Source organism: Heptranchias perlo, chromosome 9, assembly GCF_035084215.1.
Source record: "Heptranchias perlo isolate sHepPer1 chromosome 9, sHepPer1.hap1, whole genome shotgun sequence".
NCBI classification, from domain to species: domain Eukaryota; kingdom Metazoa; phylum Chordata; class Chondrichthyes; order Hexanchiformes; family Hexanchidae; genus Heptranchias; species Heptranchias perlo.
The window spans coordinates 21,979,274-22,001,664 of NC_090333.1; the positions used below are offsets into that span (position 1 = coordinate 21,979,274).

The window sequence follows — 22,391 nt, forward strand, 5'->3', positions numbered from 1 at the left end:
GTGGTAAACTCCAAAGATTCATCTGGTTCCTTGGCATATATTCGTGAGATGCCGCAAACTCTTGTTTGTGTGGAGGATATAACCAACACAGACTGGTTGGGGTTGAATGGCCTGTTTCCATGTTGTAATTCTATGCAGTGTTACTTGCTGCAGAATAAAGCCTCAGCTCATTTTGACCTTCACCAACTAAGGTTACTTGCATGATGTTATAACAGTGACATCACAGTAGATTGAGCCACAGACAGAGGGGGAGCTGCATCAAAAAAAAATACAGCATTTGACTTGAAAGATGTCAAAATGTAGGCAATGGAAAATAGCTCAGTACATGGGACGGAGGTGCGCAATATGTAAAGTAATGCTGCACTGAGCTACAAGGATCCTTCCGTTGACCAAGCCGCTCCTGACCTGAGGGAGGTAAGGATAAAATTCTGCCCCTCAGAATCATGGCGTCGATGGGTCTGACTAGGCCGGGCCGGGGCGGGGCGGAACAACCAGTTCCTTACACTATTACAGTCACCCGACCAACAAGAGCTCGGCGACAGCGGTCTGAGCACAAATCTAACGGCGTTTCTGCGTGAACCCAGAACGGCCTCTAACAACACGACCCCGGCCTGACATTCAGTGCCCCCTCCTCCTCCCACTGTTGCTAGGGGTGACATCTTCCGCTCGGGGGTGAAAGGTCAGAGTCGGGGTCGGGGGGGGGAGGTGCTGCTGGGTCTTTCGGAGCGGGAGGCGGGGAGATTGTAAATAATCCGGCGGGGACGGGGGGGGGGGGACCTGGGACAGGAGTGTGGGGAGGTCCGAGCCGAGCGCTCCGCGACCTTGAGTGGGGAGGGAGGCGGCCAGTCGCTCGCTCGTCTGCCTTTGGTGAGAGGGGAATGTGCATAGAGAGGAGGTGAGGAGCCTGACTAGCCGGCGGCCTACCCGGTGCTCCAGAGTCCCCGGGGCTGGGGCTGGGGCTTGGGGGGGGGGGGGGGGCTTGGGGGGGGGGGGGGGGGGCTTGGGGGGGGGGGCTTGGGGGGGGGGGGGGGGGGCTTGGGGGGCTGGGGCTTGGGGGGGGGGGGCTTGGGCTGGGGCTTGGGGGGGGGGGGCTGGGGGGCTGGGGCTTGGGGGGGGGGGGGGGCTTGGGGGGCTGGGGCTTGGGGGGGGGGGGGGCTTGGGGGGCTGGGGCTTGGGGGGGGGGGGCTGGGGCTGGGGCTTGGGGGGGGGGGCTGGGGCTGGGGCTTGGGGGGGGGGGCTGGGGCTGGGGCTTGGGGGGGGGGGGCTGGGGCTGGGGCTTGGGGGGGGGGGGCTGGGGCTGGGGCTTGGGGGGGGGGGGCTGGGGCTGGGGCTTGGGGGGGGGGGGCTGGGGCTGGGGCTTGGGGGGGGCTGAGCAACGGTTCAATCGGCAGATGTAAAATCAGCTCCAGGATCCCGTCCAGCGACGAGAAATAACCGGGAAAAAACCCCCTCCCCCCAATCTACACGGAATGGCCTCACTTGTGCCGAATAACGGCGGTAGAGCAGAAGCGTAGATTGCAGCCCTAAAGCCCCGGTCCTGAGTGATGATGATCGGAGCATTGTTACGGCACTTGCATCAGCAATGAGTTATTTCTGAGCACCGCTCCTCCAGCCGCGTCCTTCACTATTGCTGTCATCTAACGCGTCTCTTGTCTGCTTGTTGGGTCTTCTCACCTTGTGGGAGGAAATTAAGATCGTAGCTGCTTGTTTGGGGGGGGGGGGCTCCTGCAGTTCAGTGTTGCTGTTATTATCATTGTTTTTGTTTTCTTCTTGCCCCCTCCCCTCCATCTTCTGTTGGTTGGTAGAGAAACGTACACTGGTAGCGTGCACTAGTCGATTAACGTTTGCTGACTTGATCTCTTGTCTAATTGTGTACACTTTTTAGGGGTTGCCGATTTCACCACCTTTTACTTTCTGCGGGGGAAGATTTTAAACACGCGTTTAATTTTTTTTTTAAATGGAGCAACATAAACAAGTTCGAGTTCTGTACCTAAATGATTTGGACAAGCTTGAAAGAACACTTTTTCGACTCAAACAAGGTTGGTGTTTATTTAATCTGCACTGCTCTTCTGTACACATCTGTTGCAAGTTCAAATAGTTGCAATAAAGAAGTGCCGGAATCAGCAGTATATGTGGGATAAAGTGCATTTTGACCAGCCTTTAATACGACCATATGCTGTAAGAAAGGTTGTTTCAAAGTTTGTGTACAGAGTTGGTTACTTTCTGGTTATACTGTAATTTTGACTTTTTTGACATCTGCATTTAAAACTTTTGAACATATGTGTGTGAGCAGATGTATGTTTTCTTTTGGCAAATTTTAGATGACATATAACTGGTAGTTGGCCTCAATCTAATTTGGGAGCAGTATCTATGACCAGTAGTAAAGCTGCTGTCACAGAATTTCACTATCATATCAAATAGTGTACTTATAATATCTTGAGTGCTGTTGAATGTTTTTTTAAGTTGCTTTTAGCAAAAGCTGCTGTATTCTATTGTCCCTGCATGTTATATGTTACAGTAATTCTTCCTTCCTGCAATACCCACTGTGTTGAAATCAAGATTTTATTGAATCTAATTCTATCCCAAGATCTTGAAATTGCAGAAATTATTTTCCTGCTACAATCTACATGATTTTTAAATGCTAAGCTTGGCTATTGTCAATCACCACTTACTGTCTTCTCTCCCCATGCTCTTGGTGGTGTGCTGCACTATGGAGCTTACCCTTCATTTAGGTTTCTCGATACAGTAAATTACTGTTCTACATGTGATCTCTTGAGCTGGAAATTATATGCTTTTAATGTATGGTTGTCTATACGGCTACTAAACTTTTCAGTGGTATCATTTGATACACTGTAACCCAAAATGTAATTGTGATATTTGCTGTAAGTACTTATTTGTGTTTGTATGTTGATCACAATTACTAGCAGTTCCCATTTTATTACGTATTCTGTATGGATGAGACATTTGAAATATGAATAATAAGGCAATGATATAAATCATAAGACCATTTAATAATTGTTTTGTATTAGCATTTGTTTTTCAGTTGGGGCGATCAAGAATAAAATGCTTTATTAAAATATGCTTTTAATTGCCATGGTATTGTAACTACTCCAGTGTTCATTTTTTTCCATAAAAGATTAGAGAATTTCCTGCAGCGTTGCACATGGGCTGACAGGCTGGAATATTTGTAGGGGAGCAGGTCTGGGTTGAAGGTGCAGGCTAGGGCTGGCGGTGAGGTTAGTCTGTGGGTTGAAGTGTGGAAGCTGGCATGGTGTGGAGTTAAGGCTGCTTGTGTTTGTGAGGACAGTAAGTGGTGATTGACAGAAGCCAAGCTTAGTGTTTCAAAAATCATGTGGTGTGGGATTTTGGTTCAGGTGGGGCCAGACTTGGTGAGGCTGGGTTCTGAGTCAGGATTGAGGGGCACTAGATGTGGGCTGTCTGCCTTGGGTGGAGATTTTAAAGTAGGAGGAGATCGTGACTGAGGCCAAGCTGTGAGTCTGATGGGATTAGGCATAGTTTCTAATGGAGGATGTATGGCAGGGGTGAAGTTAAGTTCTAGCAAGTGTGAGACGAGGATGGCATGTAGGAATGCAGGGAACAGATGTTGCAGAGTGGCTTTGAAGGTAAAGGTGTAGGTTGGTGTGGAGGGAAGGTCAAGGTGATTTGGGTTCAGGTTGAGGTGTTGGATTCTAGTAGGTAGGTAGGTGGTATTGGTGCTGTGTGGGTAGAAAATATGGTGTAAAACTGATTTATGACCTAAGCTTTCTGCCACTCCTTAATGATTTTTCAGTGGATTTGGGGCAGGCTGAGATGGAAAGGTGCTCAGGTTTTGCCATGCCCCCAACTCTCAATGTCTCCCCCACCCCTCATTTCCCAGTGCTTGAGATGGTGGCAGAGGGCACACTGGCCCATATATGGGTGGGTGTATGCCAATGATATGCAAATTGGGGAACTGCATCCTCTGATGTGTGTCCTGCAAGTGCATTCTTTGAACGCAGGAGTTACCGGTTAAGCCCAGGCATCCGGCGTTATTTTAGTGGTTGTGGTGGCCCTAGATTTTTTTTCCAGAATCTGTGCCTGTGCATGTGTTCAGAGAGCATGGCTTTTCAGAGGCCAATGAGGAGGCCCCATAATTTGTAGGGTTTTTTAAATTAGTTTTGGCAGGCAGAACATAGGCTGCATCTGCACCTGTGCCAGACCTCAACGGCCTACTGCAGCTAAACTTAGCCCCAATTTTGGCAGATCTCCCTGACGGAGGCTCGGGACCTTGCCGTCTACATTTCAACGACCCTAAGGCAGGATCAGGTGCAGAAGTCCCCCGCCCCCCAGTAGAGCTATGCCCCAATCAACAGTACTTGAAGAAAGGCTAGGGCTTTATATTTCTAGCAGAGAGTTGGTTGGGAGGAAGGTCAGGGGTGTTGAGATGTCATTGTGGGTGTTGGTCAGGGAAGAATTGCTTATGTGTTGAGGCATAGAGGGGTGATGATGTAAACCCCTCTTGCTTCACCCATACGACAAACCAGAGGTACAAGGAGCTTGTGGAGTTTTTTTATTCAGACCATCTATTTAGCTGCCTCTGCTGCTTCCCCCTCTTTCTCTTGCCCATCAAGCCAAACCTCCGCCCGCTGTGGCCCTGAACCCGCCTCTCCAGCTTCTCTCATACTTTCCCCCCTCTATGCCCTCTCCGAGCTCATCTTGTCCATTGAGATCTGTCTCTTGCTCCCGTGACCCCATTCCCGATAAGCTAGCAACCACCCAACTTACCTCCCTGGCATCCATGTTAACTGACATTATAAATTGTCTCCTTCCTTTTTAACGCTGCATTAACCACCTCCACTCCCCGCTCCCCCCCCCCCCCCATCAAAAAAACCCACGCTCGACCCCATAGCCCTTGCAAACTACTATCCCATCTCTAACTTCCCTTTCTTCTCAAGTCCTTGAGTGTGTTGTCACCTCCCACATCCACGCCCATCTTTTTGAATCTTTCCAATCCGCCCTAGCCACAGCCCAAGCCAGAGTCACAAGCGACATTCTCTGTGATTGTGACCATGGTGCATTATCCATCCTCGACCTCTGAGCAGTCTGTGACACAGTCAGCCACGCCATCCTCCTCCATTGTCTGTCCTCCGTTGTTCAGCTCTTGTTTAGTTCCACTCGTACTGATCTGATTGTAGCCAGAGCGTCTCCAGCAATGGCTTCTCTTCTCATTCCCACATCTCTGGCATCTCCCCATCCTTGGCCCGCTCCTACATGCTGCCCTTTGGCAACATCATTCACAGACATGGGATCAGCTTTTGCGTGTACGATGACACCAGCTCTACCCCTCTCATTTCCCCCACTGCTTTTGTGTTGCCAGACTCCTCCTTCAGCATATTCTTCGATGAGCTGTAATTTCCTCCAGCTAAACATTGGGAAGACTGTAGCCATTGTCTTCAGTCCCCCTCCACCCCCCCCCCCCCCAAACTCCATATCCATGCCATCAACCCAATCCCTCTCCCTGATCACTGTCTCAGGCTGAGCCAGTCTGTTTGCAACCTCGGTGCCCTATTTGACTTTGAGCTGAGTTTCCGATCTCCATATCCTCTCCATCACTTCCACCGTAGTAACATTGCTCGTTTCCACCCCTACCCTGCCCATCTGCCACGAAAACCCTTGTCACCTCCGAGGCCCTCCTAGCCAGCCTCTCAATCTCTACCCTCTTCCTTTGTAAACTTCAGCTCATCCAAAACCCTGTTGCCTGTATAATATCCTGCACCAAGTCCTGTTCACCCATCACACCTGTCCTTACTGACCTACGTTAGCTCCTGGTCCCCTGTGTCTCAAACTTAAAATTCTCATCCTCATGTTTAAATCCCTTCATGGTCTTGCCTATTTCTGTAACCTCCACCAGCCCTACAACACCAGAAATCTCTGTTCCTCTGGCATCGTGCAACCCCCTCCTTCACCCCACCATTGTTAGCTGTGCCTTCAGCCACCTAGGCCCAATGCTCTGGAATTATCTCCGTATACCCCTCTGTCTCTCCACCTGCTCTCCTCCTTTAAAACTGTCCTTAAAATGGACCTCTTTGACCAAGCTTTTGGTTACCCCTTCTAATGTCTCCTCCTTTGGCTTGGCAACTATTTTGTGATAACACCTCTGTGAAGCACTGTGGGATGCTTTTCTACGTTACAGGTGCTATATAAATGTAAGTTGTAAATGCATCCAGTATTCACTTACATGGGAGTAAAAAAAAAAGTCAATAAAAGTCTGAAGGGGAAATTCAAATGTTGATTATTGGTGCATTTCTTGTGAGGGGGGCCTACAGAGGAGCATGCTTCTCTAGAAAATGTTGAAGTTGTACATTAAAAATAATGCATAAAAGATTAATTTTAATTATTTTTACACTTCAAATTGATACTTTTTCCTTTTTTTTAACATTAAAATAACATTTGAATTTTCAGTGAACTCAATTAGATCATCATATCCCCAAAATGTTCCTCGGGTCATTATCCGGCATCCAACCCCAGCCCCAGTTCTCTTCCAGACAATTCAGAGACACTGTAGTCTAACACCCCAGCCTTTCACAGAGACACACTCTCCACTTTCCCAGTTTATTCTCGCACTCTTCACGTCCCCCCACTTCTATGTTCAAGCTGATGCTCTTCGCCTCCTCCAACCAAGTTTGCTCTTTTATTTTTTTTTCCACCCTTCCATTTAACCTGGCACTATTTTCTTTTTCCCCCTTCATTCCATGCTGGCATACTCCTTCATCTCTTCCCCTAGTTCTTGCTGGTGCTTTTATTTTTTGCACCATCAGTTAATGTGTCTGCCTTGGCTTAGTAGTAGCACATAATAAAGGAAGTTTTAAATGTGTCAGTGTTTGAGTCAGAAGGTGGTGGGTTTAAGCTCCACAGATTTAAGCAATTGATGTAGACTGCCACTTCAGTGCCGTTCTGAGGGAGTACTGTATTTTTGGAGGTGCTGTTTTTCAAATGAGATGCTAAATTGAGGGTGTAGATGTAAAAGTTCTTATGGAACTATTCAAATGAGTTCTCCCAGTATCCCAGCCAATATTTATCCCTCAATTAACATCACTAAAATAGATTATCTGGTTATTTATTTCATTGTTCTTTGTGGGATCTTACTGCGTGCAAATTGACTGCTGTGTTTCCCTAAATTTCAAGTGACTACACTTCAAAAGTACTTAATTGGTTAAATAATTGGCTGAAGCGCTTAGTACATCCTGAGGTCATGAAAGGCGCTATATAAATGTAAGCTCTTTCTTTCAATCTTCATTTTCCCCTCTTCCCAGAGTGCCACTCCCAAGCTTCTCTTGTTTTCCACTGCTCTCAGCTTCTGTCCCCTTCCCTGTACACTTCACTGCCATCCATTTCCCCCTTTAAAATGAAGGATATTGGATCAAATCAGCAAGTAAACAAATGTGCATACAGGCATACAAACGCAGAAAGGTACTACAGACAGATCTGCAGTATATTTATTCTGCTAAATTTTAGCATATCATTGTGAATAGCAAAACTGTCAGCTTGGTAGCGCTCTTGCCCCTGGGCCAGAAGGCTGAAGTCCAGCTCCAAGACTTGAGCATGTTATCTGCTTGACACTCCACTGCAATCCTACATTTTTATAAGTGCCTTGCAGTGGATAAGCTTTTAAACTGACATCCCCCCAACTGTTTGGTTCAGGTGAATGTTAAAGGTCCAAAGGCACTGTTTGAAAAGCAAGGTGTTTTCCTGATGTCCCGATCACCAGCAAAAAACAGAATAACTGGTTTATCATGTCTTGTTGTTTGTGGGGTCTGACTGTGCACAAAATGGTTGAACTTCGAAGCAATTCAATGTATGTGAGCTGCTTTAAAGTGTTGATGGAAAAACATGATAAGGCGCTATATAAATGTGAGTCTTCAATTCTCCATTCTAGTTAGGATTTACTTTGTTATCTTGAATTTTAAAAAAATTCCTGTCTACTCATTTGATGCATAGCAGCTAAAATTTAATGTACTTTTTCTATGAAGCTTTCAAAGCAATATTTTTGTTTTAAAATTGGTGCAATTTTTACATTCAAGTGTGAGAAGGAGAATAACATAGTCATTCAGCCGATGTGACAGATCAGTTACAACTAAAATAAGATGGGTTACACTTTAATTTTCTTTTCTCGTCTTCAGGATACGAACTGCAGTTTCGCCTTGGTCCATCTTTACAAGGGAAGGATGTCCAAGTGCACACCAACTATCCAGTTGCTACAGAAAGTTTTGACCGCCATCACTTTCAGTTACTGAAGTGGCAGAACACAATAGGAAGAGATGACTCTGATAAATACTGTACAATTGATCTGCAGATATCTGGATCATTTTATTTTTATTTTGGCCTTGGGTGAGCTTAAATGAGGATTTATTTTCCTAAGCTTAAGGAATCAAGTACTCTGTTAAAATGCTTTCACTTTTGCCTCTCCAATTTTCTCTCATGAAGATGCTGAACTATTCTGGGATATGGTTCAAAGGCCATCAGCCACTTTCTGGAATCCTGTCCATTTTTCATGTGTGAATCCAGGCTGTGAGTGATTACAGACTAATTTACTGGAAAGCATCACAGATGAGCCTGATCTGTCCTCATTTGACGTCCACAAGCATGCACTTTCCACCAGGAGTTGCTGGACAGCAAAGGACCAAGAACCCTAGCTAGTTTTCTTGTCCCTTCCCTTGGTTCTTAGGGTCAATTATAACAACCTTACCACCACATCGGTGGAATTCATCTGTCTCAACATATCAAACCTGGGACCTTTGTGGCCTGTGTGGCTCCGCTCTACACGAGGTAGCAAATTTTCCAACTAAACCAGCAAAATCCATTTCTGTTAAGTGAATAGGCAGAGTAAAGTTACAAAATTTTCACTTGAACATCTCTTTTTACCAGCAACTCCCCACTTCTGCCCTGAACTTTGCTAAACACAACTAGATGCAAAATTCTTACTGCTTTTTTTAAATTAGAGCATTTTTAGACCTTTGTTTTCAAATAGGCTGTACGTTTACACCAAAAGTAATTAACTCCCTGAAATGCCTAGGTATGAAATGTTTGGTAACATTAAAGATAGCAGTGCTCGATCGATTTGCTATTTCTCCAAGTTTTTAAAAAAAAATTCCCCTTTCTAACATTGACCTATTCCACTTTTGGGCAGGATATCTCCACAGCCACCAAGTCTTAATATAACCTCTTCTCTTCTTCCCCCACCCCCCCCAAACCCCCTGTGTTTCTGGTAGACTCATTCCCAGGGAGGCTATGGTGTGAATATCATTTGATGTTAACTTTGGTCTCTTGTTTGAAAGTCAAATGCTATAAAAATTAATGCCAATCACTTTTCTGTAAATTTTCTCCTCTTTGGGGAAAAATAATGTTACATTAGGCTCTTTCATGATCTTTCAATTGAGATAACCTAAGTGGGCTCCAGCCAGAAGGTTATTTCACTTTGACTCTCCTTTGAACCCGTTTTCTGCCTATTACCAGTTCTGGTACATGAAGAGCCTTAACCATAGGCCGGGGAAGATGCCCTAAATCCCTGAATCACTCTATCTGCAGTCTTTGTTGTCAGGAAATCGCATTGAGAACTGCAGAGGATAAGAGGAAAAGAGAACAAAAAACATTTTTAATATAATGGAAACCATCACAAAGTAGCTTTAAGTACATGGTCTTCAATATCATTTATGGAATAATTGTAGTGACATGGTGATGTATCCATATGCGTCAATGTCAAATGCGTTTTTCATAAATAGCATTATATTCCAAATAATGTGTGCGACATGAGGTGAATGTGTAATCTGGCGGGAGGGGCGGCGTGGAGAAGGAGGGCATGGAAAGAAAATGCATATTCATTTGACTTTAAGTAGAACACATTTTCACGGTAATTCGAACAAACAATTAACCTTTAAGTTCCAATCTTCAATATATGGCAATGGAGGAAAACGGAATGACTCACTGCATAACTTTTGTGTTTTTTTTAAAAAGTGATCAAAAGCGTGGTGGGGGCTTTATAGTCGTAGATCCTATTCTACGTGTCGGACTTGACAATCAAGTTCTGCCACTGGATTGTGTATGCGCACAGACGTACTTGTCCAAATGTTTGGGACCGTTAAATGAATGGGAAGACCGGCTAAAAGTTTCCAAGCAATCAGGTAATGAAGATCAATGCATGTGCTAATTATAAATCTCTTGAATTGTGAGCTGCTCTCAGTCTCCCCAGTATCACTATACTTGGATGCTGTTAAAACCTGTGCATGTTCTTCAGCCTGTTACTCATTTATTTTAAAATCAGAGGCCTGGTAGTTATTTTTAAACTTGGAGGCCTGTTCTTGGCTGTTCTCTTTCTCCGCCCCTCCCCTCTCCCCTCACTCACTCTGCCCTCCTTCTCCCCTTGACCTGTAATTCTTTTCTATCTTCCACTTTATCCCCTTGCCCCTGACTTCTAACCTTCTGCCTTCTCCCATTAGGCATTAACCTTGCTCTCCCACTTATTTTGATTCACAACCTAACCATTATTTTCTCTGATGCGTAAAAATGTCCCCACTACCAAGCCAAAGTAGTGTGAACATGTTAGAATATTCCGTCACCTACATTTCCAGAACCTAGTGTCCCGTCTCCATTTTAAACAAATCGATAATTTTCCAGAAGTTTACAACTTTATTTTCCCTTTTTATTTTAATGTCTCTTTCCTCCTCTTTGGAATCTCCCAGACATCATGCTGAAAGGAGAGGCAGCTAACCACAGATATCTCTAGTCCCTCCACTAATACAACTTTGTGGCCTGCCCCTACACCAGGTGCTGAAGTTCAACCTAAGGCGGAACTGCCACACTATTATTTGTACCCTGATCATGGTTCTCACCAGACAATCTGGCCTCAATCAGTGACTCTACTTGAGCAAAGTCAGACTACAAATGTCAGCCAACACTATGAATTTGTCACAGTTCATCCTTTTCAAGTATGCCCTACACTATTATACTGTGCTTGATACATTTGCTTAAGAACTTTTGGTATCTGTAAACAATATGAAATTTATAGAAAAGATTTTAGGATTGCTATGACCATCTTGGTAATATAGGTCATCACATAGCCAGAGGACTTGTACAATGTAAAATTGGGAAAGGCTGAGTTCATCCATAACTAATGATGAGTCCCTTGTTCCCTTTCATCCATGCTGTAATCTGAGTAAGAGATAGGGCCTATTATTGCATCCAAAGAAGCTAACACTTGAGAATAGGACAAGTCATATTAGTGGAGAGTCAGTGTTTATTGCTATATGGCCATTTAGATAGACAAGCTATAGAATTACACCTCCTGTAAAAATGATATGGCTGTCATATGATGAAACATTTAACAGTGTCAAATCCTGTTAACGTAGTAACAACAATCTAATAGATTGCTCAGCTGTATGGCATGTCAAGATTCAGCATAGTTTGAAATTGTGAGGTGCTGACAGTCATTATGAAGGAATCAAATGCTAGGGATGCCCTGGTAGATTGGAATTGACCATCAGTAATACAATTGTAGCCAAAATGGGTTCTGAAGAGGGATATCTTGCTGAACCATCCTCCTTGACTTTTTTTTTGAAGAAAGGACATGCCGAGTAACATGTGGAAAGGCCTGTGTGTACTTAACATCCAAAGAGCATTTGACAAAGTTCCAACGAAAAGCTACTATTTAAACTGAAGTGTTGGGGATTCAAGGTAAAATATGGTAGTGGATAAGAAATTGACCGAAGGGTAGGGAGAGGGGCGATGATAAATACTTTGTGGGGGTCCCAGGGATTAATGTTGGGACCCCTACAATTTCTAATTGAACAATTTGGATTCATAAGCTCCCAAATGTCATCCTTTGTCTTTTAGTACTTGGGAATAAATGCCATTCATCCTTGGGGATTTATTTGTTCTGACCTCCTTCAATTCTATTTGAATTATTGCTCTTTAGGAAAGATACGTTGCACAAGTCTTCCCTAATGAATACTTGAAGGAACTAATGATTTAGTATATTAACTGTTATTTTCATCTTCTGTTTTAGCCCCATTAACATCTATTGAGGTTTTCACCTTTTTCTCTAATGATTGTAATAGTACTGAAAGAATTTCTTGTGGTTGTGTTTTGTGTCTGCAAGTATTTAGATTCCTAAAAAAAACTATTTTAGATTCCTAACATGTTTCTGTATATTCCCAGTGGACTGTCACCTTTCTCCTTGCAGGATTTATAGATTGTTTTCCTCCTTATTTTGCTTCTGATTGATTTGTTCATTTACTTAGACTCTCACTTGTTTTGTTTTGTCTACGCTTACTAATCCTATGTATCTATTTATCCTGATTGCTGAGAATTATGCCTTTAAAGGAATTCTATTTTCCCATTGTTGAACAAACACTTCAGTCCCAATCAATTAAGCTATACCCTGATTTCCTTATAAAGCAGGATTTTGTTCCTCACTATACATCATGTGGAAGCTGATCATTTTGTGGTCACCATTTTCTAGGGGTGCCACAGCTTCCATTTCCTGTATCTGGTCGGTTTCAATTATGAAGTTGAGATGTGCACTTTCCCCAATGCACCAGGTCATGAAGCAGTCATTTATTACGTTTACTGACTTAGACTCTGAGCCACTTGCAAATTCTCAAATTATATTTAGTAGATTGGAGTCCCCATTAATATAACCTCCTGTTTTCACATACTCTTATCTATTTGTGGAACAAACTGTTTTTCTACTTCTTATGACCTGGCACTTTGTAACGTACTCCTAATGTTGCAGATGTGTAACCAGAGTAGTTCATTGTGTAGCTTTCCACTTCTTACAGAATGAACTTATTTAAACTGCCAGATGTCCCTGACACACAAGACTACACGGTATCCTTTCCTGTCTATATTTTTCCGTAACACTCTGTACCCTGTATGTTGTTATATGTCACCATCCTCTGTGGTCAGCCATCTTTTTGGTGTTGCTACGACATTGCAAGTTCCCCACTGCCACAACAGCTTCACATTCATGCATCCTACTGCTAACCTTATTTCTGATGCATCTAGCTTTCATCTGTAGATTTGCCACCTGTTTATTCCCCAGACTGGTATCTGTATACGTCTGAGCTTCTGTGTTCTTATCCTCCTTTTGGCTACCTTCCATTTTTTTCGATCAATTAATCAAAATGTAAATCTTTTCCAAGATAATCTATAATGGTCAAGCAAGAAAGTGGATACAGGTGACTTTTTTTAAAAAAGGGAAGATGTATATAAATTGTCCTCCATTCCTGATAATGATATATACAACTTTGGCCAACTTTATAACTTATTGTTCTAATGGAATTTAACACCATAAAACATTTATGTACCAAATAATGGAATGCTAATAGGCAAAGGCAACATCAGTCAAAAAGCATATTTTTTGTAAAATTGACATAAAAGGTTGGAAAGTCCATTACATAGCAGTTTATAGATTTTTTAAAAAAGAAATTACTAAACAACGTGGTTTTGTTTTTATTTTACAATTATGCTGACTGCATAAAATTGCATTTTTCATGACTTATGCAGTACATAGACTCACAGAATCACACAAAACACAGAAACTCCTGCTTGACTTAAAACTACTGTAATAATTTCATTCTTGCATAAGCAGAACAAACACAATCTGGTTTAGTTAACATAACCAGAAACAGCTAGGATTCACACTTTGCAGCATTTCTGTTTCCCGAGAGCATTGGTACACAATATCTGGTGTCCTTCAACTGGACAATCGATAGATCAACTGAAATACTTTTAAAAGACAAATTTGAGGCAGATTAATTATTAGTTTACCTACCTTTACAAACCAAGCAAGATGAGATTTCTAACCTAGCACATTTAGTTACTGTCATCAATAGGATGCTGTTTCAACTCATTTTTTCATGCCTCCTGCAGCTTTCAAAAAATATTATATTAACCCCTGCAAGCTCTTGCTATAAAGTTAGAACAAAGCAAAGATAGTTGAAACTTGTGTGGAACTTTGAGGCAGCTATCAAACATCTTTAATTTAAATTAGATAAGCAAGAAGGAAACCAGATCCCAAACATAATTGATATTAACAGGTCGGTACTGCACTTGCTCTGAAGTATGATTCAAACCATGTGTCCATGTAAGCAGAATTTTGTCACTAAGCTAATAAACAATCTAATATTTCTACTTAAAAACATTTACTGAACTCTTTGGTTAACAAGGTGTTGGCTTCACTCAGTTGAGGGCATTTAGGCCAAAATTTTCACTCCGAGATGGGGAAACCCGGAAGTCCGTACGATTTTGACATGAGGATCTCTTTTATTTTGCTGGTTTCCCACCCGACAGGCCAGCCTGATTCACAGATCGTTGGGGGTGGGGGGAGCCGGAGATCATGTGGGGGGGATGGGTACCGGAGATCGTGGGCAGGGTCGCTGCAGTTAAGCTTGTCGTGCTTGGGATAAGCTCTTCTATTCCTCTGGGCCCACAAGCTGTGCTATAAAGACGCTTACCTGCTGTTTTGGGCCTTCTCGCCTCCTCTCCCGTGGCGTGAAGGAGAAGGCGCGAGAATCCCGGCCCCCGGGGTTAAAAACAAAAAAGCTGTAAAAATGGAGGCCAGCAGCCTCCTTTGAAAGATTTTAGTGACTGACCCGCCTCTTAAGCAGGTTGGTCGCCCCTCGTCCCGCCTCCGTTAAAACTGAAAATGGGCGGGTTTTAGAATTTTAAATTTTTACTGCCCCTCTCCCGGCCCTAACCCACTGTTTTTTCGAGTTAAAATTTAGGCCTTATACTTTAAATCAGAGGTTGTATGTTCAAATCCCAATCCAGCATATAATCTAGGGTGACAGTTCAATGCAGTACAAAGGGAGAGCTGCATTGCCAGATATGCCGTCTTTCGTGTGAGACATTAAATCGAGCCTCCATCTGCCTATTCAGGTGGAACTAGAGGGTCTTATGGCACTTATTCGAAGAAAACTATGGAGCTCTTGGCCAACATTCATCCTTCAATAACAGCACCACCAAAACAAATTAACTAGTCATATCTCCTATGCTGTTTGTGGGACTTGGCTGTCAAGGTTGCCTACAACAACATTGACTACACTTTCAAAAGAAAAGTAATGAATTGAATAGTGCTTCTCCTGCACTATGTGGGAAGTCATGGACACTACCAGTGTCCCTGGCGACCATGTGTGCAGGAAGTGTGTCCAACTGCAGCTATTGGCTAACCGTATTTTGGAGCTGGAGCTGCGGGTGGATTCACTGTGGAGCATCCGCGATGCTGAGACTATCGTGGATAGCACTTTCAGTGAGGTGGTCATACCGCAGGTAAAGATTACGCAGGCAGAAAGGAAATGGGTGACCGCCAGGCAGAGTAAAAGGACTAGGCAGGTAGAGCAGGAGTCCGCTGGAGCCATCTCCCTCTCAAACAGTTATTCTGCTTTAGATACTGTTGGGGGAGATGGCTTATCAGGGGAAAGCAGCAATAGCCAAGTTCGTGGCACCATGGGTGGCTGTACTGCACAGGAGGGGAGGAAGAAGAGTGGCAGGGCTATAGTGATAGGGAATTCAATTGTAAGGGGAACAGATAGGCGTTTCTGTGGCCGCAAACGTGACTCCAGGATGGTATGTTGCCTCCCTGGTGCTAGGGTCAAGGGTGTCACAGAGCGGCTGCAGGGCATTCTGCAGGGTGAGGGTGAACAGCCTGTAGTCGTGGTCCATATTGGTACCAACGACATAGGTAAAAAAAGGGGTGAGGTCCTGCAAGGTGAATTTAAGGAGTTAGGAGATAAATTAAAAAGCAGGACTTCAAAGGTAGTGATCTCAGGATTACTACCAGTGCCACGTGCTAGTGAGTATAGGAACAGGAGAATAGACCGGATGAATGAATGTGTGGCTGCAGGGATGGTGTAGGAGGGAGGGATTTAGATTCCTGGGTCATTGGGACCGGTTCTGGGGAAGGTGGGACGTGTACAAGCGGGACAGGTTACACCCGAGCAGGACCAGGACCAATGTCCTTGCGGGGTTATTTGCTAGTGCTGTTGGGGAAGGTTTAAACTAGAGTAGCAGGGGGATGGGAACCTGAGCGGGGAGTCAGAAGGGAGTAAAGTTGAGAGCAGCAAGAGAGGGGAAGACCCAGGGGAAATTTACAATACAAATAGTACAAACAGTTGTTCAAGAACAAGTGAAAGGGAAAAGTGTAGAGGATATTAAGGGCAACAGATAGGGTGGATAGAGAGAAACTATTTCTGCTGGTTGGAGATTTTAGGAATAGGGGGCACGGTCTAAAAATTAGAGCCAGACCTTTCAGGAGTGAGTTTAGAAAGCATTTCTATACACAAAGGGTGGTAGAAGTTTGGAACTCTCTTCCGCAAATGGCAATTGATACAAGCTCAATTGCTAAATTTAAATCTGAGATAGATAGCTTTTTGGCAACCAAAGGTATTAAGGGATATGGGCCAAAGTCAGGTATATGGAGTTAGATCACAGATCAGACATGATCTTATCAAATGGCGGAGCAGGCATGAGGGGCTGAATGGCCTACTCCTGTTCCTCAGTTCTCATGACGATGAAGCATTTTAGGTTGTCCTGAGGACATGGAAGGTGCTAAATAAATGCAAGTTATTTCTTCGCTGTATAAAGAAAGCCAAATTTATACAATTGAGAAAACATTGTTCAAAAGCAAGTTTAGGTTATAGTTATGAAATTAATATTGCTGATCTAAGTGCTACATTAATTTATTTGAATATATTATAAATGAGTAATAACTTCAATGTTTCTTTTTTAACAGGCTATAATATGATTCATTTTACCCCATTACAAACTCTTGGATTGTCCAGATCATGCTATTCACTAGCTGACCAGTTGGAACTAAACCCTGATTTTTCTCAGCCTGATAAAACTTACAACTGGAATGATGTTGCACGGCTAGTGGAGAAGTTAAAGAAGGAATGGAATGTACTCTGCATTACAGATGTGGTCTACAATCATACAGGTACTGAATTAATGGAAAAATTCTAGCAATATTATAAAATCCACATGTGGGGGGTTGGTGGTCGGAAAGGAAGAACATAAGAAATAGGAGCAGGAGTAGGCCAATCGGCCCCTCGAGCCTGCTCCGCCATTCAATAAGATCATGGCTGATCTGTTAAAGAGAACCAATCTAATAAGATCAGCTACAGGTATGAGTTTTATAAATCAGTTTGCCCCTATATCTATCTCTCTTGTTTTAATATCTTCTAAATGGTACAACTGCCCACATGTAGATGTTACTTTGTTACAGCTGAGAAATAAATGTCAAGCTTACCCATAAAGTCAGCCATTTTATGGTAAAAGGGATCAAAGATGTTTTCCCCCTACACAGACCAGTCACTCTCTGGCCTGGGGCTTGCGTTATGCTGCATTTCCATAGATTGCATTGTGTTCCTGGGCATTGCCTGAGAGGCTTAACCAAGTTGTGGGTTACAGCTCTCAGAATGCACCACTGTATATAACTTTGGGCTAAAACTCACAGAATGCAGCTTTATGCATCTACTGAGTCTTCATTCTTGACAGGGGCACAGGCCTTACAGACAGGAAGCTGGAGCATGCTCTGTGAATGGGCAGCGTTGTTATCAATTAGAAAATAATTATTATAGTGCTTGAAAGATTCATCCCAATTTTCTGATTAGACAGATAAAACATTTTCCTGGATAGGGCCTTCTGATTCAAATCAGATCTAGGAAAAATGTTTTTTTTCTACCATCACAGTTCCTTGTGTTCTTTGTGCTAATAATCTCAAGATCCAGTGATAATGTTAAAGTTCTCTATCCTGCTCCTAGGCTTCCAGTTGTGCTCCATTTCTGGGCCTGGAATATGACCACATAAACAATACAACCTTGTCCCAAATCCTAGGTAACTTGTGAACCATACCATGGGAGATCAGCTAGTGTATTTTGTATGGAGGGAAAGGTTTATAGTGCATGCTGTAGATAATTTCAAGATTGTGAGCAGTCTTACAAAATAAGCCTGTTGAAAATTTACCTTGACGAAGGAGCAAAGCTCCGAAAGCTTGTGATTTCAAATAAAGCTGTTGGACTATAACCTGGTGTTGTGCGACTCCTTACATTTGTCCACCCCAGTCCATCACCGGCATCTCCACATCATTATTTAAATGGAGAGAGATTACAGAACTCTGAGGTACAGAGGGATCTGGGTGACCTAATACATGAATCACAAAAAGTTAGTATGCAGGTACAGCAAGTGATTAGGAAGGCAAATGGAATGTTGTCATTTATTGCAAGGGGAATGGAATATAAAAGTAGAGATGTTTTGCTACAGTTGTACAGGGCATTGGTGAGACCACATCTAGAATACTGTGTGCAGTTTTGGTCTCGTTATTTAAGAAAGGACATAATTGCTTTGGAGGCAGTTCAGCGAAGGTTCACTCGACTGATTCCTGGGATGAGGTGGTTATCTTTTGAGGAAAGGTTGGATAAGTTGGGCCTGTATACACTGGAGTTTAGAAGAATGAGAGGTGATCTTATTGAAACATGTAAGATCCTGAGGGGACTGGAAGGGGTAGATGCTGGGGGCATGTTTCCCCTGTGGGAGAGACTAGAAGTGGGGCCACAGTTTGAAAATAAGGGATTTCCTATTTAAGACGGAGATGAGGTGAAATTTTTTCTCTGAGGGTCGTGAGTCTGTGGAACTCCCTTCCCCAGAGAGTGGTGGAGGCAGGGTCATTGAATATTTTTAAGGCTGAGTTAGATAGATTCCTGATTAACAAGGGAGTCAAAGGTTATAGTAGGTAGACTGGTGTAGCAATGCATAAAGAGTTACTTGACCATATTAAAGAAGAAATGCATGATGGATATTTGACCATGTTAACTCTTTGACTCACATAATGGGGTAGCTACAGCACACACACAGAAAATCACAATTGTGTAATTACATTTAAGCCTTGGTATGTTGATAATTAAGTTAGCTGAGCAGGTGCTTAGTACCGTCTGGCCCTCCTAGCAGATAAGGGTATTGCTGACTATAAAATATAATGAGAATACAGTTTCTTGAGAGGCCATGTGGCCTTGAGACTGACTTCAGCCCTACTGATAACCAGCTCAGGAATGTGGGGAGGATAGTGTGCTCAGGCCTACGTGCCAAAATAGGAATGAGCTATGGACGTCCAGAGGGGGCAGGCTCACTACTTGATTGACCAACTACCTGAACCAATAAAGAATGTACGTGTACGCCCATATTCTACACAGGTGGGCGTACACAATTAACTGTATAAACCTAAGCTGTCTCAATGACTCGAGGAAGTTGTGCCTTCAATCATGGCTTGAGGGCGCACTTCCCTTGTATACAAGTCAATTAAAGTAAAACTTTTCCCTTTGTGATACTGGTCTGAGTGTGTTAGTGCATTGGTATAGTGTTAAGTTTCGACACTGGAAAGTAGGGTTGAGGTCACATTCAGATCAGCCACAGTTTTATCAAATGGCAGAGCAGGCGAGGGATCAAATGGCAGAGCAGGCGAGGGACCGAATGGCCGACTCCTGCTCTTAATTTGTATGTTCGAACGTATGTATATGATTAGGCAGAGTCAACACGGTTTTATGAAAGGGAAATCGTGTTTGACAAATCTGTTAGAGTTTTTTTGAGGGTGTAACTAGTGGGGCGGATAAGGGGGAAACCAATGGATGTAGTATATTTCAATTTTTCAAAAAGGTGCCACACAAGAGGTTGTTACACAAGATTAGGGCTCATGGGATTTTGGGTAAGATATTAGCATGGATTGAAGATTGGTTAACAGACAGAAAACAGAGTAGGAATAAACGGGTCATTTTCAAGTTGGTAGGTTGCAACAAGTGGGGTGCTGCAGGGATCAGAGTTTGGGCCTCAGCTATTTACAATCTATATTAATGACTTGGATGAAGGGACCGAGTGTAATGTATCCAAGTTTGCTGACGATACAAAGCTAGATGGGAAAGTAAACTGAGGAGAATGGAAAGAGTCTGCAAAAGGATATCGACTTTGGTAGCAAAAATTTAAAAAAAACTGCATTTTTAAAAAAATGGTGAGAAACTATTAAATGTTGGTGTTCGGAGGGATTTGGGTGTCCTAGTACACGAAACACAAAGTTAACATGAAATTACAGCAAGCAATTAGAAAAGCAAATGGTATATTGGCCTTTATTGCAAATGGGTTAGAGTATAAGAGTAAGGAAGTCTTGCTGCAACTGTACAGGGCTTTGGTGAGACCTCACCTGGAGTACTGTGTGCAGTTTTGGTCTCCTTACCTAAGGAAGGATATACTTGCCTTAGAGGCGGAGCAACAAAGGTTCACTAGGTTGATTCCTGGGTTGAGGATGAGCGTTGTCCTATGAGGAGAGATTGAGTAGAATGGGCCTATACTCTCTATAGTGTTTAGAAGAATGAGAGGTGATCTGATTGAAACATATAAGATTCGAAGAGGGCTTGACAGGGTCGATGCTGAGAGGATGTTTCCCTTAGCTGGAGAGACTAGCACCAGGTGACAGTCTCAGGATAAGCACATCTGAGCCAAGGCTGACACTTCTACAAGCAATAGATAGTCTTCTACCATAATATCCCAGGCTGCTAAATAACTAACTCACTATTCCTTCACTATCTCACAGCATTATTGTGAAGGGAGAGTGGAAAGTACTAGAAATGTTCAAGCTTTTCTTGAATGACTTGTGATCTCATCCAATCCATATGACCATAAGGGATAGGAGCAGGAGTAGGCCACTTGGCCACTTGAGCCTGCTCCGCCATTCAATGAGATCATGGCTGATCTGATTTTTACCTCAACTCCACTCTCCCACCCTTTCCCCATATCCTTTGACTCCCTTGCTGATCAAAAATTTGTCTAACTCAGCCTTGTACAGCTGAGGAGGCTCCAAAGATTCACGACCCTCTGGGAGAAGAAATTCCTCCTCATTTCCGTCTTAAATGGGCGACCTCTTATTCTGAGACTATGCCCCCTAGTTTTAGATTCCCCCATGAGGGGTAACATCCTCTCAGCATCTACCCTATCGAGTCCCCTCAGAATCTTGTATGTCTTTTTGAATCCTTTTGAATGCCGTAACATATTGATCATTTACAAAGGTATACCCACTTGCAATGTATCTCCTTGAATCTTGTTAAGTCTACTCAACTTTTACAATTCAATTACATTAACTGATTTATTCTGTTTATACTTTCAGCCTGAGATTGTAATTTTTGGTCATTTGAATACAATAAACAATATTATTCAAAAGCAAAATACTGCAGATGCTGGAAATTTGAAATAAAAACAGAAAATGCTGGAAATACTCAGCATATCAGGCAACATCTGTGGAGAAAGAAACAGTTAATGTTTCAGGTCTGACCTTTCGTCAGAACTGAAAGAAGTTGAAGATTTAACAGTTTTTAAGCAAGTACAGAGTCAGGGAAAGTGGGGGAGGAGGAAGGGGAGGAAAGAACAAAAGAGAAGGTCTATGATAGCATGGAGGGCAGGAATGATTAAATGACAAAAGGGATGATGGTGCAAGGCAAGGAGGGTGGTAATGGGACAGGTAAAGAAACAAAAGATGGGTCTAAAGGAGCTATAAATGGCAATAGCAGAACCATTACCAAGACCTGCTGTTCGAAAGAATGGGAGCAGTGGTTATGATCTGAAGTTATTGAAATCAGTGTTGAGACCAGAAGGTTGTAAATCGCTGTTTCACTTGGAAGGAGTCTTTGGGGCCTTGGACGACGGGAAGGGAGGAGGTGAAAGAGCAGGTATTGCATCTCCTGCGCTCGCACAGGAAGGTGCCGTGGGGAGGACCGCAGTTGTTGGGGATGATAGAAGAGTGGACCAGGGTGTCACTGAGGGATCAGTCCCTTTGGAATGCTGAAAAGGGAGGGGAGGGAAAGATTTGTTTGGAGGTGGCGGAAATGGCGGAGGACGATGTGTTGAATGTGGAAGCTGGTGGGGTGGAAGGTGAGGACAAGGGGGACCATATCTTGGTTCTGGGAGGGAGGGAAAGGGGTGAGGGCAGAATTGCAGGAAATGGGATGGACACGGTCGAGGGTGCTAAAACTACAGTAGAGGGGAATCCTTGGTTGAGGAAAAAGGAAGACATGTCAGAAGGACTGGTGAGGAAGGTGGCATCGTCAACAGATGCAACGGAGAAACTGGGAGAAGGGAATAGAGTCCTTACAGGAAGTGAGATGGGAGGAAGTGTAATCAAGGTAGCTGTAGGAGTTGATGGGCTTATAGTAGATATTGGTTGACAGCCTATCCCCAGAAATGGAGAAAGAGAAGTCGAGGAAGGGAAGAGTCGGAGATGGACCATGTGAGGGCGAGGGAAGGGATGAAATTACAAGTAAAATTGATTACATTTTCCAGTTCAGGGCAAAAGCAGGAAACAGCTCCAATACAATCATCAATGT

General features: G+C 43.4%; 1 protein-coding gene across 3 annotated transcripts in view; it reads left to right on the forward strand.

The window, feature by feature from the left end:
* The first annotated feature begins 287 nt into the window (after nt 1-287).
* agla (amylo-alpha-1, 6-glucosidase, 4-alpha-glucanotransferase a) overlaps nt 288-22,391 on the forward strand; it is an 82,750-nt gene continuing 60,646 nt past the window's right edge. Inside the window, exons 1-5 of one of the 3 annotated variants that reach the window (XM_067989993.1) lie at nt 288-414; nt 1,886-2,039; nt 8,160-8,367; nt 9,991-10,157; nt 16,766-16,969. In XM_067989993.1, coding sequence (XP_067846094.1) covers nt 1,958-2,039; nt 8,160-8,367; nt 9,991-10,157; nt 16,766-16,969 — 661 coding nt within the window. In that variant the 5' untranslated portion in view covers nt 288-414; nt 1,886-1,957. Of the gene's footprint in view, nt 415-547; nt 680-783; nt 896-1,885; nt 2,040-8,159; nt 8,368-9,990; nt 10,158-16,765; nt 16,970-22,391 lie in introns of those variants that run through there. The other 2 variants (XM_067989994.1, XM_067989992.1) reach the window with 2 other exon arrangements.